The sequence below is a fragment of the Bison bison genome, unplaced genomic scaffold (assembly GCF_000754665.1).
Source record: "Bison bison bison isolate TAMUID 2011002044 unplaced genomic scaffold, Bison_UMD1.0 scf7180017864064, whole genome shotgun sequence".
Taxonomy (NCBI): domain Eukaryota; kingdom Metazoa; phylum Chordata; class Mammalia; order Artiodactyla; family Bovidae; genus Bison; species Bison bison.
In genome coordinates, this window is record NW_011494636.1 from 240218 (window position 1) to 259382 (window position 19165).

The 19165-nt window shown below is 36.3% G+C and overlaps 1 protein-coding gene across 10 annotated transcripts in view; it reads right to left on the reverse strand.

The window, feature by feature from the left end:
• SDCCAG8 (serologically defined colon cancer antigen 8) overlaps positions 1-19165 on the reverse strand; it is a 245165-nt gene that overhangs the window by 148806 nt on the left and 77194 nt on the right. For all 10 annotated transcript variants that reach the window (XM_010836676.1, XM_010836675.1, XM_010836674.1 and 7 more), the window contains 2 exons: positions 12695-12829; positions 9727-9843 (listed from right to left, as the gene is read on the reverse strand). In XM_010836676.1, coding sequence (XP_010834978.1) covers positions 9727-9843; positions 12695-12829 — 252 coding nt within the window. The remainder of the gene's footprint in view (positions 1-9726; positions 9844-12694; positions 12830-19165) is intronic.

Consider the following 19165-nt stretch of genomic DNA (forward strand, 5'->3'; position numbering starts at 1 on the left):
TACACTGGGATTCTGAGACTGATATAAACCTTTTTTGTATGGGCAATCTTTTATAACAGGGACATGGCACTTGAAATACTGAGGTCAGTGATACAAGCATGCTATGGAATCAAAAGATACATGCTGCTGCTGCTGCTAAGTCGCGTCAGTCGTGTCCGACTCTGTGCAACCCCATAGACTGCAGCCCACCAGGCTCCCCTGTCCCTGGGATTCTCCAGGCAAGAACACTGAGGTGGGTTGCCATTGCCTTCTCCAGTGCATGAAAGTGAAAAGTGAAAGTGAAGTCGCTCAGTCGTGTCCGACTCTGTGCAACCCCATCGACTGCAGCCTACCAGGCTCCTCCATCCATGGGATTTTCCAGGCAAGAGTACTGCAGTGGGTTGCCATTGCCTTCTTTGCAAAAGATACATACATTCCTTGAATACTTCCTCCTTCCCCTACAGGCCCATCTCCATTTCTTTGTTCAATCTGCCTTCTTCCAACCTACATGCCTTCATCTCCCACCCATGGTGGGCAACATCTTTACCATCCTTCAACTCTGTCCTCTCTCCTTCTCCTAAATCCGCATACGCTTTTGTGGCTTGCTAATGACAGTCATTATGGTCTTTGAAATATACTTATTTGGAAACCTATCTTATTGATACATACTCCCCTTTTTAAGAACAGAAGTTCACTGCTGTATAGGGAGCTCAGCTTGGTGCTCTTGGTGGTGACCTAGAGGGGTGGGGTGAGAGAGTAGGAGGAAGGGGATATGTGCATAGGGTGGTTCACTTCCTTGTGCAGCAGAAACTAACATAACATTGTAAGGCTGCTGCTGCTGCTGCTGCTAAGTCACTTCAGCCGTGTCCGACTCTGTGCAGCCCCATAGACTGCAGCCCACCAGGCTCCCCCGTCCCTGGGATTCTCCAGGCAAGAATACTGGAGTGGGTTGCCATTTCCTTCTCCAATGCATGAAAGGAAAAGTGAAAGTGAAGTCGCTCAGTCATGTCCGACTCTGTGCGACCTCATGGACTGCAGCCTACCAGGCTCCTCCGTCCATGGGATTTTCCAGGTGAGAGTACTGGAGTGGGGTGCCATTGTAATGCTACTACACACCAAAAAACAACAAAAAAGAACAGAAGGTTATTCTAGGTCAGGATAGTACATGCAATATATGGTTGTTGAATTAAAGAAACAAGTGAAGTCTAGGGTAAAAGGATTCTAAATTTATAACAGCATCTGTTCTCTTCAAAATATGATGTATCACTTTCTTTTGAAAGCACTGGTTGACCAGAAAGTTCATTCAGGTTTTGAACCCAAATGAACTTTCTGGCCAATCCAATCCATGTAAATGACCACAGTAAAGCGATCTATGAAGAGAAGGCAGGAACACATAAATAGCTTAAGATACTGTTAAGTGAAAAAAGTAAAAATCAAAATTATATCTAGGCTGTATTTACCACTTGAAAATAATATATATGCATATGGACAAAAAGTAGAAAGTAAAACAGAAAAATGAAAACAATTTGCTCTATTGGGTGATGGAATCATTGGCTTCTGTGAATGTGCTTCTGTTTATACAATAAATATTGTTTTTAAATGTATACATATGTAGTAATTAGTAATATTTATACTGGATATTAGTACTAATATTTCTGGACTATAAATAAAGCAGCTGTAGCTGTCCTATGTCTAATATCATCCAGTTTACCGACCCGCATGCAAATGTACTCAAAGAGTTGCCCCACCTGGTAGTCACCAGAATTTCTGACTTTGTAGCTAGAGAAGATAATCTGTAAGGTTGGAAGGTTGGGTCAACTTTTAAAGTCAAAATAAGTATGCCCCAAATTTTTAAGGACCAAAATATGTATCATTCACTGAAACTGAATTACAGCAAAAATTACATTTCTTTAGAATCAATAGTTTGATGAATCTTATGACTTCTTTAAACACAAAAATGTTTTTTGACTTCTCTTTACAGTTTTATATTCCTTTCCGGAGGTAAGCATTTGTCTAAATGTTTATCCCATAACACAGATTATTTCTAAAAGGGCTTGTTTTGTTTCTTATTTGTACCATTAGTGCTAAATAGCCCTGAATTGTTACTTTCATATACATTGTTTCTGCTTACACATTTGATTTTTTTAAAGATTATTACGGTGAATAGCATTATCATCTTTCCTAGAAAATCAAATGACTTTTTCGACCATATGAATTTCTATAGTGTTTTTATGAATGAGATATACATATATTGTCACCTAAAACCACTGCCCAAATCATTATTAAAGTTATTCATGCTAAATGCCCCAAGGACTTGCAACTTGATATTCTTCCCTGGATTGATGTCGAACTGTTTCTTTGTTCAAAAAAATCAAACTTACTTTTTTTTACTGCTAATTTTCTGATCCTATGAATGTAATTACGATTTTAAATGAAGAAATTAACTTTATATGGTATTTCAGAAAAATAACAAATTGGTAATATTTTATTAAATGGAGATATTTTAAATTATTTACATAACCCTATTTGTCCCATTCAAGCATCCCATAGCACAAGAACAAAAGAAGCTGATTTATTAGACATACGCCAGGGTGAAAATTTTTCTCAGAATTCTTGGTTGGGCTGTGATAAGAACACAAATTTATCTAAGTATATTGAACAATGCTTTAGGGCATACTTAGGGAAGATGCTATTTAAAAAAAAAAAAAAAGCTTTATTGCATCACACACATGGAACCAGATTCTCCTCTCATGGGCTGTAGCCAGCATGAAGTTCACACTACATTAATTTGCACTTGTCGATATGCTACTTTACAAGTATTTTTTAGGCATGTTCAAATGTGTACTCTGGCTCTTAAACTAGAATATAAACCCCCTAAGGGCAGGACCTGGGTCTTCCAGTTATCACCCCACAGTGTCTAGCGTAGCTGGTGTGGGCAGGCCAAGCCCTCTGGGCTACAGTCTAAGTGAGGAGCAGGGAGAGGAATGTGCTAAACCTCCATCACTGAAAGAGGGTGTGAAGAACACTGGAGAGCAACTCTGTCATCACCAGGACCAAGTGATTACATGCACGAATGGCGTGCCCAAGCGGCCCCTCCCAGTCATTTTTCAGAGCTAGAAGTGAGGCTGCAGGTGCTAGGTGGATAGTCTCTGAAGCCTAGCTCTCAGAAGCCATCCATTATCTCAGTATATTCCCCAAAAGCCCCCTGAAGAGAGTATATAGCATTACAGACACATAAGAGAGAACAGAGCCGAACAGGATTTTATTTTAATCTGTAAGTGCCAAATTATGAATGATAGTGAAAGTGTTAGTCACTCAGTCATGTCTGACCCTTTATGACCCCAGGAACTGTAGCCCCTCAGGTTCCTCTGTCCATGGAATTCTCCAGGCAAGAATACTGGAGTGGGTTGCCATTTCCTTCTCCAGGGGATCTTCATCACCCAGGGATCAAACCTGGGTCTCCTGCATTGCAGGCAGATTATTTACCATCTGAGCCACTAAGGAAGCCCTAAATTATAGAAAAGACAAATATTAATACCCCTAGTAGCCACGTTAATACAGACAATGAAATGTTCCTAGGATGTTTCCAGAATCAAATAAAAGACAATGGACCTCAGAGATCCATTAGCAGCTGTTTAAAGCTAAAAGTTTCATGATCTGTTACAGCAATCTATTTCAATCTTCTTGCTGTCAGAAAATTCTTATTTTGGGCTACTGTAATTTCCAGTCGCTGTGATTAAATCTCTTTGTTCTTATTCTTTCCTTACTAAAGATCAAGTGTTTAACTTTCTTCTTGAAATTATGTCAAGTCCTTAAAGACAAGTGAAGCAATGTTTCAGTCTTCTCTAAGTAGAAAGGTACAATTCTTCAACTTTCCTCTATTGCTGTTATTTCTCAGGTCTTAAGTAGGTCGTACTTTAGGACACGTAGGGCTTCCTCTCTACACAAAGCCATACAAAACAGATGTACTACTCCCAACAATCTAATTAATTCAATTGAACTTATAACTCTTGTGTTGACACAGTCTACATTTTTTAATGTCAGCATTAAAGTGTGGAGTCACGCTGCTGTAGATAGGAGCAACCCTCAAATCCTTTTTTTGCCCTAATTTTCTAGTAAGATTTTGCAGATTTCTTTCTTTTGTATATGTGCTTTACCCTTAAATATTTTCTTTGATTACCCCATTCAGGTAATTTTGAACTTCAACACTTCCTATGCAATATTAGCCACAACTCCAGAGTTCTAACTTACACCATACTGATAAGAAAGTCTTATCTTTGACAGGAATTAAATTAACCTAAACATTTTGTACTATTATTATAAAACAATGTATGTATTTATATTTGTACTCCCATCCAAGCCATTAAGTCAAATGCCTCTAATCAGACAATAACACAATGACCAGTCATATACCCATCTGCTGATGCCACTAGATGACTAAGAGATCAGGCATCAGGCACATTTCCTGCATTTCCTATACTGCGAAATACTCTAAAGCTGTTACGTTATACTTCAAGATTGGTGAGTCTTCAATCTCAAAGCTCCACATTCTAGAGGGCGGGGAAACAAAAGTTTTATCTTTATCCTCAGGGTAGGGGTTGGCAAGCATTTTCAGTAAAGGCTCAGAGAGCAAGTATTTCAGTTGTGGTGGGCTATGCCACAGCTTCTCAACTCTGCCTTGGGGCAGGAAAGCAGCCCCAGACAGTACATTAACAAGCGAGGGTCACCGTGCTCTGTGACAACTTGATCTGTAACAACTGCCTGCAGGTCAGAGCTGCCGGTGGGCTGCAGTTCGCTAGCCCTCTTCTACAGCTACAGGACGCCTGTGTGTAAACATACGCTTGTATCTCTGTAAGTAAGCATGTATATATGTGCATTAGCACGGTGGTCCCCAAACTTTTTGGCACCATGGACAGTTTTGTGGAAGACAAATTTTAAATTTATTTTTTAATTGGAGGAAAATTGCTTTACAGTGTTGTGCTGGTGGCAGACAATTTTTCCAAGGAAGGAAGTGGTGGGGCGATGGTTCCGGAGATAATGCAACCAATAGGGAGCGGCAGATGAAGCTTCCCACACTCGCCCACTGCTCACCTCTTGCTGTGTGGCCAGTTCCCAACAGGCCTTGGACCACTGCCGGTCCCAGGGATTGGGGACCCCTGCATTAGCACACCAAATTGCTGTCTGCTTAGCCCCATAGCTAAGGTGGCTTCATGGGCATGTGATCAGTGTGCTCATATAGGGACCTGTGTTTAGAAGGGCTCTGAACTTGCAGTTTAATGCTCTGTGGTCAACGTCTTAAAATTCTTCTTAATGATTTTATGTTGGAATCTGGGTTTTATTAGTGAAGTCTGATGGCACCAATGGAAGCCCCACTCACATCTGTGGTCTTGTCTCTCCACTGCCTCATGGCTTGGACACTTGTTCCCTTTCAGTTTCCTCTTCCTGGCCCCTGCCTTGGGACCGTGCTGCCCTCCACCCTGGATGGGACCAAGTCACAGCAGTGTTAGGGGGAGGAACATGTTCTGCTGGGCTTCGCTGGTGGCTGAGAATCCACCTGTAATGCAGGAAACCCGGTTTCGATCCCTGGGTCAGGAAGATCCCCTGGAGGAGGGCATGGCAATCCACTCCAGCATTCTTGCCTGGAGAATCCCATGGACTGAGGAGCCTGGCGGGCTACAGTCCACAGTGTCACAAAGAGTTGGACACAACTGAAGCAACTGAGCATGCAGGCATGCACCTGAGTACTGCTATTATCCTTTACATCTGGTGGGAGACTGGATCTGAGCCTGAGAAAGGCTGGGTTGAGTATGTACATCCCTGACATCTGAGGGTAGGACATGGAGGTGACGATCCCTGCTCCTGCTTGACGGCACTACAGCACACTCAGTGGACTCAGCGTGGAGCCTCTGCCCACCCTTATCCCAGCACGTGGAGGCTGCCCGGCTGACCCACCCTGGGATGAAGACTGACTGTCTCTCTTCCCCACTGGGGCATGGTATACAGGTTTTTTGGCTGGTGGCATGGGAAACCTGGAAACTATGGACCCATCTGTATACCCAGTCATGGGCACCTATGGGGGTCTGCAGCCCCCACCATGAGTATCCCATGCTGGAGGGGGTCCAGCACTAAACAGCAAATAAATGACATGCAGGAGGAGGGAGGAAGAGGGAAAGGACAGAAGGGGAGAGAGAAAGAGGAGAGAAGCGGACTGCAGGAGAAAGGAAGATGTTTCATAATTTATTCCCTTTAACATCACTTTTTTCCTGTTTTTAGGAACAAAGAACTTTGTATTTTCATTTTGTATTAGGCCCTAATCAAAGATCAGGGGCTGTAAAGAATCATCTCTGAGACTGATTCCCCAAAGTGGAAGCTAATAAAGAAAACTTCACTTATGCATCACTCATTTCAGAGTCAGCTACCCTTCGTACTGCCAGGGCTTCCTGCCGCCTTCCTAAATCTTAAATGTAAGGCTTTGAAATTAATTATATATTTTGAATGTCAGACTAACAGGCTCCTTTCAGAATATGATGATTGGGGTTGCTGCAAGGTAGCCATTTCCTCCAGATAGTTTGCTATAGAATTAATTCATATTTCCTTTGAAGTACCTTACAAATATAAAGCACTATCAAGACATTATGCTTAAAACTTATTGATAACAACAGACAGGGAAAGGCAAAATTTTTCTAAGATTTCCCTTTATTTTCTATTAAATAAGATAACACCATAACATTCTAACATATAAAAACGTAACTATCTTCCTGATTTGAATAGGCTGACTACAGTCATTGTAGAGATGGTCAGAAAAAATTGAATATGGGTTGTGCATTATAGGATATTAAAGAATTACTGTTAATATTGTTAGGTGTGATGACATAGTGACTGTGAAAAAATTCTTCATAGATGTACACAGAAGTATGTATTATGGGTGAAATGACATAATTTTACATTTTTCAAAAGCAGAAGAGAGGGAAAAAGACAGGAGAGGAAGAGAAGATGAAGAAGAAAAGGATGATAAAGATGACAAGGAAGATGAAGATGACAAAGAAGATGGAGAGACAAAATGTGAAGTAGAGGGAACAGAATTGCAAAATGAGGAACCTGCGTGATGGAGATGTGGGATTTCATTGTGATAGTCTCTTTATCTTCACAAATATTTTAAAATCCCCATAGTGGAGTGCGTATATGTGTCTAACTGTTGCCTATAAAAAATTTCTAATAAAAAATCAGGGCACAGATTTTTCATTCTTCTACATACCAAATGTCCTTTTTTTTTTTTTTTTTTTTTTGTGCTAGAAGCATCCTCTGAGGCTGGCAGGAGCTCTAACTGAAGAGATACAAAGGAGTTAGTTGATGGGAAGGATAATCTGCCCATCAGTTCCTGACACAATAAAAAAAGAGAAAAGGAGAAAATGGGAGGAAGAGATTGTCATTGTTACTCTCCTAACCTTCCCTTCTAATTATGCCAGAGTCAAGGCTTGGGTCACAAGGAAAATGATTTTGGTGCTCGACCATTTGCCCTATTTTGTGTACATCAAAAAAGCTCTTGTTCTCACCACATTCCAATCTGACAGTTTCCCACCTACTTTAAAAATGTATCAAGAGGCCAGATTAACAAAAATATAAATAAAAGGACCATATTACAAGGAACATCTTATTTGTAAACATAGAGATAGCCTTCCTGTTATTCTGAATTGCATGATATGTAACACTTTAAAACTTAAATCGCTTTATATTATAGGTATTTCAGATATATGTTCAACAGCCCAGCTTTTAAAAGTTAAATGTAAATTTCTCTCCTGAGTGCAGATGGTGGCCAAGCAAAGTAGCTCTTCACTCCTAAAGACAGAAGGTCAGGTCATGGCTGAAAGACCAAAGAACAATCGCTGCTTTGCTACTCCGGGTCATCCATGGAATGAGACACCACTACTTTCTTGTTTTGCAACTGTCTGTTCAATTCAGAATAGTTACACAGAGTACCTATAAGATTTCCTCAAATTCTGTCCAAGAAAAAAATAGTATGCACATCACATTACAAACACCTTGGAAAACTATTAGGAGATTTTATTCCTAATTCTGACACACTAAAAAGGCATACCTCTATCTAAAAATAACATTGAAATCATTATAAAAGCTGTTCATGGTTCACTATTTAGCAAGTAATATTTACAAATGAAAACTGCTCCTTTTAAAAATCCTCCAGAATTTAGCCTCCACATCATTAGTAGTTAATTAAAATGAGATATAGTGAGAAAAGACAAATATTACAAATACTTCTGCATGTGTTATTTATTTATAAGAGATATTATAATCTTATTGCTCCTATAGTATTTTTTCTCTCTAGAACATTAAAATGCAATTTTTAAATAGCTTGGAGACTCTACCTTATTTCAGTTAGTCTAAAATGTTATGCTAGCAGATGCTACAGAATAACAGGATAGGTATATAATAATGCTAGGGAGCATGACAATATGATACCTTTTTTTAAAAGCTATGATACATCGGAAAAGGAAAGTTCCATGTTGGTTGGTAATACTAGACCTTCAGTTTCTGATAGAAAGGATTTTTAATTCCACTATCAGGCACGCCCCCAACTGGATAGAATAAAATAGTGTCATTATTTGAACATAATGAAATGTACATTATTTGTTAATAATGAAAATTCTTCTGAAAATTTAAAACTCATTATAACACTATGAATGTCATGGTGCAAAAGCAGAATTTGATTTTGGCTGTTTGGATTTTATTTCAGTACCAGGAATTTAAGCCACCACTTGAAAAACTTTTTGTACTAAATTTAATTATCACTTTCATTTTCAATACTTTTCCCAATTGTCTTTGCATTATTTGCATAGAGAGCCGATTGGGTTGAAAAGCAAATATGTTGGAAAATTTGGTAAAAAATGTTGAACTAAAATATATTTCAAAAAATTTACTTCGGGCTACCCCCTTTTAAACCATAGTGATTTCTTTAAAATAATGACAATGAGAATTCAGTCTTATTTTAATTGAATAGAGTTATCAACCTGCTTTCACTGAATATAAAGAATGAAAGCTTTCAATGTTCTGTAACACAAAACTAAGAAAATCAGAAGTCAGTATATTTGGAACTGCCTCGCTAAAAACTTTATCCATGTTGTCAATTAAAATTGAAGTATCTACATGATCTCAACAAAGATATAATGTAAAACATCTGTTCAAACTTAAATTGAAGTAAGTAACATTTTTTCCCCAACATTTCCAGTTTTACTGTATTTAGGTTTCCTGAACAAACGTATTCATGATAGTCTTAGTTAAAACTGGTTCCACTCTGCCAACAATCAATTTGATTGACATGTTTACATATCAACTCATCTCATCTCACAAATTTTAAACTTTTTCACTTAAAATTGGATTCAAGTTGGCATTTTTCAAGAACTTTATTTACATATATTTTAGGTTCAAAATGTGCATTAGAACTTTTTTTTTTACTTTTTTAAGTAATAGATACATATATCCAAATGTATATTTATGACCTGTCAGATTGGAATTTCATATGCATGCAGTTGTATTCTCACAACTTCATGTGAAAGGTGATAATTTTAGGCAACTGTATATGAAATTCTTTTAATAGTATAAATTGGATCATTCCATTAATTAGAAAGAATATAATAGAAATAAATGACAGGAATAAAATCACAAAAATTTCAGAAAAAAAACATTAATTATGTCTTTAATTGCTGCAGGTACTACATTTGTATCAAATCTTACCTGATCTTTAATTTCAAGATCCCTTTTAGTTTTTGTTCTGTACTCTCTGTGCTCCTTTTCAGCCTCATCCTTCTCCATTTTGGTTTTATTCAATTGATAGCGCATTTCTTCACACACCTGTTAGATTACAAAAACTAGATCAATAGCTACTGGAATCTACTAGGCAATGCCTGCAATCAGATCTTTTGGTGCCCCCTAGAGGTCATATGAATAAATACAACAGAAGTTTTCTAAGACTGGCATTTTCTATTTGCATATTCAATATATTGCCAAGATGTGGAGGCAATATCAGATATTATTGAGTCTTGCAATTTCAAATTACAGATAAAGCAAAGCATAACCAGGGAACTCTGGTAATATACACAAGAATTTTTCATGTAAAATAAGAGCTTCAATTGCATATTATCATCTAAAATGCACTATCATCTCACTTTTAAATAGGTAAAATTATTAATTAAAATATTAAGCTATGTTATTATTCATTCAAATTGTCATGGTTAAAGATACACTCTATATTAAAAACTTACTTGAAACTCTTTATCAGTTAGGCTTTTATTTAAGGAAATTAATAAAGGAATTCTTCTCTCTGTTAATAGACTATATTATTAATATTTAGGTATAGAGTAGAACCCAGCTAGTATTTACTGTAGGCTTTGTAGATAATGTCAGTCTTACCATGCAGAATACTATGTATTTAAGTTAAGAAAATTAAAAATCATAGACTGCAACTAAGTCCACTCTGCTTTTAAAATAACTATGGTGTTTAACATAAAAGGAAAATATACATGTAAGTGAAATTATTTTAATACAGTATTAAATAATAAACACAAGTAGTATATAAAAATTATGTATCATCCTTTACATATTCTTTCAATCCAGGGCATCTCCATACAGATAAATACATTTGGAAAATGCAACTAGCAGACAAATCTAAATAAAGAAGTTACAAACTTCTGAGACAACTGAGAACTTGTAGGGAGATCAAATAATACATGTCTGCTAAGTCAGTTTCTAAGTTAAAAACATGAGATTTTAAAAATTAGGTATCATCCAATGACTATTTCCACCTGAAACTTTTTAATTTTGGTAGGTCTCCAAAGTGATTATTAGAATTTTAGAAATTAGTTTCATCATTATTGAAGTTTTAGAATCTTGTAAAATCTATATGCATTTCCTATGTTCAAATAAAAAATACCTTAAGACTAAACTAGTCTGTGTTTGAAAACTACAGTGACAGGATAGAAGAAAAACTAAGTTTCTCCCCTGTGACCCTCAAAAAGTTTTTTAAAAATGAATAAAATTACTAAAAACTGTATTTGAAATTCAGATATCTTCAATATGTGACAGCTGATCCTTTCAATTTCAAAAATATTAGTAATGCACAAAAAATTATTAGTCAAAGCTAAGTAAAATTTAAAAACTAAGAACTACAGAAAAACATGAGAGGAGCCCCCAAATTTCAATCTATTTGATTTACATATAAGAATACAATTTAAAAATCCAAATTACAATACCAACACATAACAACTACAGAGCCACGGTGCTTATAACTCAATATCAGTACAAAATTATCATATACAATAACTATCTAAGCATTAAGTCCTATTTAAAATAATTGTATCCCTTAAGTTTATTTTTAAAGTTTCCCTGCCTCACTAATTTCAGTTTAAAATGCGTTTGTTAAATTTATTTGTGACACTTAAGTTTCATCTAAAATAAATCAACAAATTAAATTTAACTAGGATTATATTATCCCAGTGTTGGAAGCAATCACAAGGCACTCCCCTGATGTTTGAGTCCTTTTGAACAGTTCTAAAGACAGACTAATCATTCTTTACTGTCCATATTTCAACAGAAAGTTTTCTCCTTATAATGAACTAAAAATCCTCATGTAGCTCTCACCTATTATCCAGGTCAACCATTTCTATCCCTCTGCACCAATTCCCTTACTTCTACCCCCTACTTCCACACAAACACATCAATCATACTGGCAAATATGATATTTTAAGCTTCTGCATGAACTAGCTGGAATTTTAGAAAGCAAATGAAGAACTATATAAACTCAAGGGAAAAAAAATAAAAATTAGGCTTCCTTTTCTAATATATATTAAAGATAATTCAAATTACTGAGTTATAAAGCAATAATGGCATTAAAAATGTGTCAAAATTTGGGACAGTATGTTGAGAAATAAAATACAATATGAAATGAGTATGCGTTTTAACAAAATTATCTGGTATGTATTGATGAAACACAAATTGATTTAATTTATTACATCATGCATATCCCTATTGAGTTACTTCGTCTTAAACCAATGATTACTGAAGTCTACATAGACCTCTAGTGTTTCTTAAACATGTACCTTAGCCACTTATGACCATTAGACATTTCAGTTCCTGGTTCGCAAGTTTGTGGATGCCCATAGCGCAGACATTGTGATAGCATAGTGTAAAGTATAAATTTAAGGACCAATAGAATAAGAAGTTATAGTATTAGAATCTTGATTTTAAAGAACAGGTCTGAGAGGAATGAGAGGTGGAGAATTTTTTTATGTTAAGCACACCTTTATGTTGTAAATAAATGTATGTCTTTTAGTATTATTGAGAAGACCAAACTTCTACCATCTCTGGGGAAAAAATTACCCCTAATTGACTAATTTAGAAATACAAGTTTTATCAAATATTTAATAATTAAAGTAATAAAATTGGCCTATTTACAAGTTTGTCTAAACAACTTAACCCTTAAGTTCTTTGAGGACATTATGTCTAACCCATCTTCGTATTTGTAGCACCTAGCAAAGGGCCTGATGATAATAAATAAATGCTTGCTGATGACCATTATGTGGATCTGTACTATCTCGAAACAAAAAAAATTTTTCTACTCCAGACTTCTTTCTGAGATTTACAGACTAGGAAAAAATTTTCAAAGAAAAGATTTACATAATTAGTAAACTAAAATCTCTCTTTGTACCTTTGTGACATCCATTTCCCGGGAAGCAAGCTGGTTTTGAATTTCCTCAAGTTGATGAACAGCTGAAATCTTCTCTCTTGTAACCTTTTCCACCTCAGCCTCCAGTTGGGCAATATTCTGAGACAGGGTCAACATCTACAACAGGAAATAAAAGTCCTAAATGATCATGTCATTTGACAAAATAAATATTTAAAACATCTTGAGTTAACAGAGTCTCAGCATGGCCACTGGACTCTCTAAGTCATTTCTCTGTGGATGGGGTATCTCCATGACTCTGCATTCTCAATTCATCAATCTCCCTTGACTATTACCTCATAATAATTGCTTTTTTCCCCTAAACTTTTAAGATTTATTCTCTTAGCAACTTTCAAATATACAATGCAGTATTGTTAATTAGAGTCCCCATGTTCTTTATTTTTAAAAGATATGTATGTACATATTTATTTATTTGGCTGCCCCAGGTCTTAGCTGCCGCATGCTGGATCTTTGGTTGCAGCATGTGGCATCTATTTACCAGATCAGGGATGGAACCCTGGCCTCCTGTATGGGGAACACCAGAGTCTTAGCCAGTGGATCGCCAGGGAAGCCCCACCATGCTTTTTAAATATTAAAAATAGAATTGATGAGCAGACAGTTTTTGAGAAACTTCCATATGTTATACTAAGTCTCTAATACCAGAGTTTATGAATTTCTAAGTACTTTAGAAAAACATGTCTAATATCTGAAAAATTCAATAAGAATATAAAATAGTATTTTTTAAAAACACTAAGTATTTTAGTAATTTTGTATTAAGGCAGACACAAGGATAAAGGTGCTGAATTTATCCTCCATGTTAAACTATATTTAAAATTTTACTGATATATTGTTTATCAACTAAAATTATTTACATGCATAGTGCTTAAGACATCACATTTTTTGCTGTCTGTTTCCTCATTGGACTAGAAGTTCCTCAAGAGCATATTCCTTAAGAGGCATGATTAATGTTTGATGAATTTGAATCACTAGAATAAATGGCTTTTCTGAGGGACTCTATGATAGCAGGTGCTTAGTTTTTCTTCTAAGGGTTAGAAATGCTTTCCAGACCTTAGATTTAACCTTCATAGTTTTCAGTTTGCAATTACATTTTAACTTCTGCTCTGGTGAGTCAAATTTTTCTAGGCAATTAGTTTCTCATTTGTATAGCACTTTTAAAGTGATGAAGAAATGCTACCTTGTCCCGAGATCAAAACATAGCTATTCATTTTTAATCAGCCAAAACAAAAACTGATAACAAATTTGACATAATATTTAAAATCTACCACTGTACACTAACATGGGTGTGAATTCAGTTTTACAACAGAAATCAGTAACTAAAGTTTGTAATAAAAATCAAGATTGCCTTTGGCAACTAACTCAAATTGAAAATATCAAAATAATGAGCCCGGGTAGCTATTTTCTAATTTAGACAGTAGAGGTATTATTTAACTTGGCTAGGGATTGTGAGAATTGCACATTTATCATCAAGAAATTCGCCACATATCTAAATTGCATGTAAAATTTCTTTTACTAATACCAAGCTATGGACTATCGTTATGCAGATTACAATCTGAAACAAAAATTAAAGGTCAAAAGAAGTTAACTGTAACAAATCAAAAATACTAACTAAATTTCCTTAATTTAAAAATTCAAGTGCATGAGTAAGCATATTATGAATATGTAATTATAGCTTTTCTGGAACCTTACAATAACAACAAACTTTAATTACCAGCTACTAAAAAATTCATGTATTATTTATGGGAATCTTATGGCAAATGTATTAACATTGTGTGGCTTTTTTGAAGTAAATGTGCAGATATTTATTTTGCTAATGGTAAATTCTGAGTCAGTTGCTATAGCATGTGACAAATCGTGCACTTTCCATATGATTCCCTCCCTCTGCCACCCATCACTTGTTTCCCCTACCCACTACCTGTCTGCTCCCTTCTGTCACCCACTTCTCGGAGCCTCCCCTCCTATTGACACACCTTCTTTTTCCCCATGCCCACCATCTGGAAGTCCACATTACACTGCAGGAACTTCTCCATCCACATCTGTTGCAGAGGCAGAAGTAACACAGACAGCTGCAACACTGTTGGAGGGCCAGGGTGTTGACATCAGGTAAGTCCTTTAAACTTTGACAGGGGCAAGCAAGAGACAAGGACACCCAGGATGGGCAAGCTTGATAGAAATTTCTACAATGAAGCAGTCCCTGGTGTATTGAACATAGTATAAAATGGCATTCCTCATAAAAAAAGGTACAAGAATTAGGGATTCTAGCAATGGGCTATTATCAAGAAACCAACTGAGAAAATTCACAAACCACAGGGGGCATTCAATAAATAGAAGATTGAAGAACTGATTGAACTAACAAACTTAGTGTCTTAGTGCAACCAAAGACCATTACTGATGCCAACAGGCAAACTCACAGCAAGAACTGTTCATGGAGGAATGATTCAAAATCTGTCTAGGTGGAAGGCATCTGCTCTTCTAGAGCTTCCCACATAAATGAAATTTTTAAAGCAGTAGGAAGAAAGGGAAGAAGAAAAATAATAAAAAGAGAGAAAGAATATACAAGTCTCAGAAGCAAGCCCACCACAAGGAAAGCAGGGACACTTGTTCCAACACTAACCATGAGAACTTAAAATGTTGTGATTGTTGAGTTTACTTTAGTAAACTTTTGGTGCTAGGCAGTGTGATAATATTCTTTTTTAATCCCCTTGGAAAAGGAATGTATTGGATTAACTTTCTGTTGAAAAAAATGAAAACTAAAAATTTTCTAAAATTCATTTAAGCTAATAAATAAAAAAATAAAGCTGGACTTTATAATAAAATGTGTTAGATTTTACTAACACAAAGGTCCAAGAAAGCTACCCAATAGAGCTAACTCTTTCACTAGAGAAGGATAATAGCCACAAACTAAAATTGTTTTAATGTCCACCCTAAGCCAGGTAGTTTGTTAAAACAAACTACTAAATGTCAAAACATTATTTTATTTAATCCTACCAATTCTTTAAGTAGATCAAATCTGTCATTTACTACTCTGAAATTTGGAGAGGTTAAATGACTTGTTCAAGGTCACAAAAAGGTCAAACTGGATTCAACACTAAAGCCTTTTACTTCAAAGAGTCTGCCATCTCCTGTGAGACTACTGCCTTCACTGCTAGGATCACTTTCAACTCTTTATTCATACATCTTTATTTGGGGCAGGATCTTGAGATTAAATGTCAAATAAGGCTTAATGGGGACAAAAAAATTCAGAAATGTACTATACTTTTGTTGCCACTTTTGTTCATAAAATAATTATCAGTTTAAGAAAATTATACATAAAAGCACCTGGAATATTGCCTGGCACATTTCAGACTTCATTTCTTCTTATCAGGAATTCTCATCAACATATTTTTACATAGTAAAAGTACTGAGCAAGGCAAAAGTTGCCACTAAACAACCCAGGAAAAAGTCTCCTAGGCATAATTAGTGGCTGATCTTTGTTATTGATGCCATTCTCTCTCTCACACAAGCTCAGCTCACAAATTTACCTTCCTCCACACCTTACTCACATTGGTTTATCTCCCTCTCCTACTGCATTTCTAAATCCTGCCTATTTTTTTTTTTTTTTTTGACGCTCAGTTAAAATGCCATCTTCTCCACAAAGTTTTCCATGATCTCTTGCAGACAGAAATCTGTTCTGAACTCTTAGCATTTTAGTTATACCTTTCCAGGAGAGGAAAATGGCAACCCATTCCAGTGTTCTTGCCTGGGAAATCCTATGGACAGAGAAGCCTGCAGGGCTACTCTGTCCATAGGGTCACAAAGAGTTGGACATGCACGCATGCATGCATGCCTTTCCAATGGCCTGGGGCCTTCTTTCTTCCACTTGTATTCCCCTTGTATTCATTCAATAAATACATATTGAGCACATTTTATGTGGGAGGAATATGCCAAGCAATTAGGATGTTAACAAACCATACATGCAGGGGAATCATAGTAAATTAGGGGAAATAATTCAATAAGATTTTGCAATAAATTGAGTTATAGAAGCCTATAGGAGGGTCTCCCAAAAATTCATCATTGGGAACTATGAGAAGATATGGTGTCAAGAACTCTAAACCATCAGTCAGAGAGGCTGGAGGAAGAGTCCTCTAGGCAATGGTGGGTGAGGGGTGCAGGGATGGGATAAGAGGGGCAAGGCCCTGCAAAATCCTGAAATGAAAAATTGGTATGGCAGACTGGAAAGTTTGCACATTTGAGAAAGTGCAAGTAGGTCATAAAGGTGGTAATGTAAGAAAGAAAAGAGAAGGGAGATGAGACTGAAGAACCAAAGGGAGGGGGAAAAATGTACAATCTTTATGTTACAGTGAAAGAGCTTAAAAAGATGCCACAAAAAAAGAAAACTACAGGCCAATATCACTGATGAACATAGATGCAAAAATCTTTAACAAAATTCTAACAAACAGAATCCAACAACATATTAAAAAGATCATACATCATGACCATGCTTTATCCCATGGATACAAGGATTCTTTAATATCCACAAATCAATCAATGTGATACACCACATTAACAAATTGAAAGATTAAAACCATATGATTATCTCAATAGATGCAGAGAAAGCCTTTGACAAAATTCAACATCCATTTATGATAAAAACCCTCCAGAAAGCAGCCACAGAAGGAACATACCTCAATATAATGAAAGCCATATATGATAAACCACAGCAAACAGTATCCTCAATGGTGAAAAATTGAAAGCATTTCCCCATAAAATCAGGAACAGGACAAGGGTGCCCACTCTCACCACTACTATTCAACATAGTTTTGGAAGTTTTAGCCACAGCAATCAGAGAAGAAAAAGAAATAAAAGGAATCCAAATTGGAAAAGAAGAAGTAAAACTCTCACTGTTTGCAGATGACATGACCCTCTACATAGAAAACCCTAAAGACTCCACCAGAAAATTACTAGAGCTAATCAATGAATATAGTAAAGTTGCAGGATATAAAATTAACACATAGAAATCCCTTGCATTCCTACACACTAACAATGAGAAAACAGAAAGAGAAATTAAGGAAACAATTCTATTCATCATTGCAACAAAAAGAATAAAATACTTAGGAATAAATATACCTAAAGAAACAAAAGACCTATATATAGAAAACTATAAAACACTGATAAAAGAAATCAATGATGACACAAATAGATGGAGAAATAAACCATGTTCATGGATTGGAAGAATCAATATAGTGAAAATGAGTACACTACCCGAAGCAATCTATAGATTCAATGCAATCCCTATCAAGCCACTAACGGTATACTTCACAGAGCTAGAACAAATAATTTCACAATTTGTATGGAAATATTAAAAAAAAACCTCGAATAGCCAAAGCAATCTCGAGAAAGAAGAATGGAACTGGAGGAATCAACCTGCCTGACTTCAGGCTATTCTACAAAGCTACAGTCATCAAGACAGTATGGTTATGGCACAAAGACAGAAATATAGATCAATGGAACAAAATAGAAAGCCCAGAGATAAATCCACACACCTATGGACACCTTATCTTTGACAAAGGAGACAAGAATATACAATGGAGAAAAGACAATCTCTTTAACAAGTGGTGCTGGGAAAACTGGTCAACCACCTGTAAAGAATGAAACTAGAATACTTTTTAACACCATACATAAAAATAAACTCAAAATGGATTAAAGATCTAAATGTAAGACCAGAAACTATAAAACTCCTAGAGGAAAACATAGGCAAAACAGTCTCTGACATAAATCATAGCAGGATCCTCTATGACCCATCTCCCAGAGTAGTGGAAATAAAAGCAAAAATAAACAAATGGGCCCTAATTAAACTTAAAAGCTTTTGCACAATGAAGGAAACTATAAGCAAGGTGAAAATACAGCCTTCAGAATGGGAGAAAATAATAGCAAACGAAGCAACTGACAAAGAATTAATCTAAAAAATATACAAGCAGCTCTTGCAGCTCAATTCCAGAAAAATAAATGACCCAATCAAAATATGGGCCAAAGAACTAAACAGAAATTTCTCCAAAGAAGACACACACATGGCTAACAAACACATGAAAAGATGCTCAACATCACTCATTATCAGAGAAATGCAAATCAAAACCACAATGAGGTACCATCTCACACCAGTCAGAATGGCTGCTATCAAAAAGTCTACAAACAATAAATACTGGAGAGGGTGTGGAGAAAAGGGAATCCTCTTACACTATTGGTGGGAATGCAAACTAGTACAGCCACTATGGAGAACAGTGTGGAGATTCGTTTAAAAAATGTAAATAGAACTGCCATCAGATCAGGTTAGATCAGTCGCTCAGTCATGTCCGACTCCTTGCGACCCCATGAATCGCAGCACGCCAGGCCTCCCTGTCCATCACCAACTCCCGGAGTTCACCCAGACTCACGTCCATCGAGTCAGTGATGCCATCCAGC